General features: G+C 42.5%; 1 protein-coding gene across 7 annotated transcripts; it reads left to right on the forward strand.

Annotated features, from left to right (window-relative positions):
• Nucleotides 1–1,238: 1,238 nt before the first annotated feature.
• Nucleotides 1,239–5,129, forward strand: LOC145030956 (uncharacterized). Of its 7 annotated transcripts, XM_078979398.1 has the most exons (5): nt 1,239–1,951; nt 2,035–2,236; nt 2,345–2,541; nt 3,936–4,593; nt 4,770–5,129. In XM_078979398.1, exons 2-5 carry the CDS (start codon nt 2,125–2,127, stop codon nt 4,796–4,798), a joined length of 996 nt encoding a protein of 331 aa, XP_078835524.1. In that variant the 5' UTR covers nt 1,239–1,951; nt 2,035–2,124; the 3' UTR covers nt 4,799–5,129. The 7 variants fall into 7 exon arrangements, 1 of the variants encoding a protein (XP_078835524.1); XR_013676764.1 differs by having other exon boundaries at nt 2,035–3,066; nt 3,554–5,129; XR_013676766.1 differs by having other exon boundaries at nt 2,035–3,066; nt 3,936–5,129.

Below are 5,129 nucleotides of genomic sequence, written 5' to 3' on the forward strand. Positions count from 1 at the left end.
AATGTTCTTGGCATAACCTTCCTGCTTTAATGTGATTCCTATGTCTTGTTGGTTTACTTCAATTCCCAGGTAGTATGACAATAGACCAAGATCACTCATTTCAAATATGGCCTTCATCTCCTTCTTGAACTCTTTTATGTTTTCTGGATTGCTACCTGTAACAAGCAAATCATCTACATATATTCCAATAATCAGACTGCTTCCATTCTTTGTTCTTGTATATACTGAATATTCTTGAGCACACCTTCTGAAACCCAAGCTCTTTAGATACTTGTCTAAGCACGAATTCCAAGCTCTGGGAGCTTGTTTCAAGTCATATAGGGCTTTAGAGAGCTTATACACCTTCCCAGGTTCATTTTTCTTCACGAAACCTTCAGGTTGCGAGACATAGACTTCTTTTGTTAGGTGCCCATTCAAGAATGCCGACTTCACGTCCAGGTGATGTACACGCCACCCATTTGAGCCTGCGAGAGCCAAGATGACTCTGTTTCAATTCTCGCCACCGGAGCGAACACCTATTCATAGTCGATACCCTGTTTTTGTACGTATCCTTTAGCTACAATTCTGGCTTTGTGCTTCAGGATATTACCTTGTGGATCTCGCTTTACCTTGAATACCCACTTCAGGCCAATTGCTCTTCTTCCTTTTGGTAAATCGACCAGATTCCAAGTATCGTTTTTTTCGATCACTGCCAATTCTGCCTTCATTGCATCGACCCATTCAGCCTTGTTCTTTGCTTCTTGATAATTTGATGGTTCTTCAACATCTTGAGCTATCATTAGTTGTTTTGTGGCTTCATATAAATCGGAGAATAACCGATATCTCTTGGGGGCACCGCCGCCAGTGGAGCTTGAGGCGGTACTAGATGTATTTGGTGAGATCGGCGCGATTGGTGTGGATGGTGGGTCAGTCGGACTTAAAGAACTACCATGTGGGCCTGTTTGTGAGTCCAGTTGGTAACTGGGCTGCGACTCACTATCAGTCCAGTCCATATTAACAGGGGAATAAGCATTATGTAGTCCATCAGGCGTGATTGGAATGGACCCAATCTCTTCAGCGTCATTTTGGTCGCCGATGGAGTTTTCATTGTCAAAGTCAAAACCTTCAATGGTAAAGCTTATGCCTGGCGTTCCCTGTATCGTTGTCGTCTGGTCCCACACCCATGTCTGACCTTCTTCAAACACGACATTTCTACTTATATGAATCGACCCAGTATTCGGATCCAACAGCCTGTAAGCTTTTGTTCCCTTTTCAATTCCTAAATGTACAACACGCCTGCTTCTCTTATCTAACTTTTTCAGTTGATTCTTGGGAATCATCATGTGTGCGAGACATCCGAACTCCCTCAAGTGACCCACATGAGGCTTGCGACCGGTCCACATCTCGTAAGGTGTGGAATCATTCAAGGCTTTTGTGCTTATCCTGTTCAGTACATAAATGGCATGGCTCACAGCTTCTCCCCATAGCGTGTGTGGGACCTTCATCATCGTTAAATTACTTCTCACCATCTCAATTACTGTGCGATTACGCCTCTCCACCACCCCGTTCTGTTGTGGGGAGTATGGTGAGGTGAGTTGTCGATCGAGTCCCGTTTCATCACAATAGGTAGTGAATTGATTTGACAAAAATTCACCGCCCCTATCTGTTCTTAAAACTTTGATCCTCTCACCGGTTTCATTCTCTACTTTAGCTCTAAAATTCTTGAACGATTGAAAAGCTTCATCCTTTGTTTTTAGCAGGTATACCCACATTACCCTGCTGTAGTCATCGACCAGGAGCATGAAATACTTGTTACCTGCTGGTGTGGGGGGTGAAACTGGACCACACAGGTCTCCATGAATCAACTCGAGCTTCTTTTGGGCCTTGAAACTTGTACACGATGGGTAGGGGTTTCTTGATTGTTTTCCTCCCAGGCAGCCTTCACATGGATGGGATGGTATAACCATCTTAGGTACTCCTTCTATGATTCCTTTATCCGACATCGACTTCAAAGTAGTGAAATTCACGTGACCTAACCTTGTGTGCCATAACCAGGTTGGGTTACTTATTTCAGCAACCAAACATCTTGGAGTGACCTCTTTGAGCTCGATTTTGTAGAGCCTGTTTGGTGATCTCTGAACCTTCATGAGTAGTCTCATCCTGGAGTCATATATTCTCAAGAAGTTCTCCTTGATTCTGATCTCATCTCCACCTTCTGAGAGTTGGCCAAGGCTTATAATATTGCTACACAACTCCGGTATATAGTATACCTCTCTTAATCTCCTTTGCTCACCATTTTTACATTAGAAACTAATCATACCCCTACCTTCAATTGTGACTTTTGAGTTGTTACCAAACTTTACAGACCCCTGGATCGTGGTGTCTAGTTCTTGGAATTTGCTTCTCTCTCCAGTCATGTGGTTGCTAGCCCCTGTGTCCAGATACCACATGTTTGAGTCACTCACAACATCACCTTTCGATCTCAGCTTCGGGTTGACCTTCTCTTCATTCAAAAAAACTTCCCCTGTCTCTTCTTTAGCCTCAAAGGATGACAATAATAGGGTTGGTTCATCATCTTCCTGGATCAAATTGCTTTCATGATTTCTTTCTTTCCTTGGGTTCTTGCACTCAGCTGAGTAGTGCCCGAACTCTTGATAATTGTAACATTGTATTTCACTTTTATCTTGACTTTGGCTTCTATTGTGACTCCTTTCTTTCTGTTGGTAAGAGCCACCTCTGCCACGACCACCTCGACCACCACTTGGACCACCTCTCCCCCGGCCTCTTCCTCTTCCTCGTGAAGACCCACCACGATTGCCTTTTTGGGCTGACTTAGAACTACCTTCTCCCTTCTTCTTATTTCTTTCAGTCCACTCTTGGTGGGTTAATAGTAACTTTCTCTCCTCTATATCACCATGCCCCTTCATTCTCTCTTCATGAGCTTTAAGCCTGCCAATCACTTCTTCTATTGTCATTTCATCTAGGTCAGCAAACTGTTCAAGGGTTGATACTTTCTGAAGGAACTTGGCTGGTACTGCCCTAAGTAGCTTCTTCACCACATAGGATTCATCTACAGTATTTCCCAAGGTACGCATAGTACTCACAATGTTTGTCACTTTCACAGCAAACTCATCTACTCCTTCAGTTTCCTTCATGTTCAATGATTCAAACTCATACTTCAATGTTTGAATTCTTGCAATCCTTACCCTGTCTGCTCCCAAAAACATGGTCTTCAAAGCGTCCCATGCTTCTTTGGCTGTTTTCTTCTTAGCCAGTGACAGCAATAGATCCTCATGTATTCCTTGATAAATGGCTGCTAATGCCAATTTATCTTTCTTCACTTCCACCACTGTATTGGATGTTCTAGGTTCAACAGCTTCCCAAACACCTTGGGCCTGCATAAACACCCTCATCTTGATTGCCCATGCAGCATAATTGGATCTTGACAACATTGGATAGTGTAGTGTGACTTGACCATCTTTTTCTCCATTGCTTCCAGACATATCTATCACACGAGGTTGATATTTTGGCATACACCAGGAATGCTCTGATACCAAATGTTGGTCTTTTACAGGGGCAATTAAGTCCTTTTTTAGAACAAGAAGCAGGGGATAGGATAGTGAAGTGAGTAGGGGATAAACACAGGAAGGGTAAAACAGGGAAAAACAGCTTTTAATGAAGAACTGCACAGTGAACAAAAATAGAGAGGACTTAGTAGGGGAACAGGATAGCTATCTGGGGCAAAGTGTAACTGCTTTATTCACTGAATTGTAAAACAAAGTGGGATACTTTCAACGTACACTTGCCTATCTACTTATACTAAAACTTTGATAAAAATAAGGAACTAACTTGACTACATGCCAAAGACCAGGAATACACTCACTGGGCTTTGATTTATTCAAATATCAAAAGAAAATAACGTGCATTAAACTAAAATTTGAATTAACTTTTAACAGGACTATCTTCAGCAGAAACGATCCATAGCTGACTCCCTTGCAGAAAATCTCTACCCAATATCTGAAGAGGACCTTGTTGGTGACATCTTGTCTGGCCTCGACTCCTCTTATGGTCCATTCTACACTGCTATCACGTTGCGACCTGATCCTATCTCAGTTGATCATCTCGCTGGTCTTCTACTTCAAGAAGAGGCTCATTTGGAACAGGAGATTACTCGTCAAGGTGCTCTTCTACCCCAACCAAATACCAAATCGCTATTTGCTACCTCGGTTGCATCTGCTTACTCCGCAAATCGCTCGTCTTCAAGAAAGGTTAATTCCTCCAATACCGATCCTCTTTCCTCTCCCAACCGCAACAATGACAATCGCAGACGACGACCAATGTGTCAACTTTGTAGCAAACCAGGCCATGAAGCCATTGACTGCTGGCAGCAGAATAATCAAGCTGACTACCCTTCCCGCAAGGCAAACCCACGTGATCAATCTCGCCAAGCTCACCTGGTTCAATCTGGTTCATCTTCTACTATTTTAGATCCCTCCTGGTACTTTGATACATGGTACTTTGATACAGGAGCAACTAATCATGTCACTCCGGATGTGAACAAACTTCATGGTGCTACTGAATATACAGGAGATAATAAACTCCAAGTTGGTAATGGTAAAAACCTTTTTATTTCTCCTATGGGCTCATGTAAATTGCATCACCTGAAACTTCCTAATGTTCTTGTTGTTTTAAAACTTACCAAAAACCTTCTTAGTATCTCTAAATTAACTCATGACAATAATGCTTTTGTGGAATTTTGGCCTACTTACTGTGCTGTCAAGAATTTTCAGGGTCAAACCATGCTCCGCGGGGACACTAAGCATGGCTTATATCGCATTCCTCACTCCAGCAACAATAAGCAGCCTTCTATCATGGCTCTCTCTGGTGTTCGGACATCTCTTCATGGTTGGCATCAACGACTTGCTCACCCACATGAACAACTTTTGTGTCATTTAGTTTCTTTGTTTAAGCTTCCTGTTGTGTCCAATAAATTCCCGAATGTTTGTGAATCATGTCAATTAGCAAAGAGTCATCGCTTCCCTCTCCCCACTTCTCACATTGCATCACAAACACCATTTGAGTTGATTTATTCTGATGTTTGGGGGCCATCACCCTTCTTGTCTATGAATGGAAATCAATTTTTTGTTTTA

The sequence above is a fragment of the Lactuca saligna genome, chromosome 2, assembly GCF_052625555.1.
Source record: "Lactuca saligna cultivar CGN05327 chromosome 2, ASM5262555v1, whole genome shotgun sequence".
Taxonomy (NCBI): domain Eukaryota; kingdom Viridiplantae; phylum Streptophyta; class Magnoliopsida; order Asterales; family Asteraceae; genus Lactuca; species Lactuca saligna.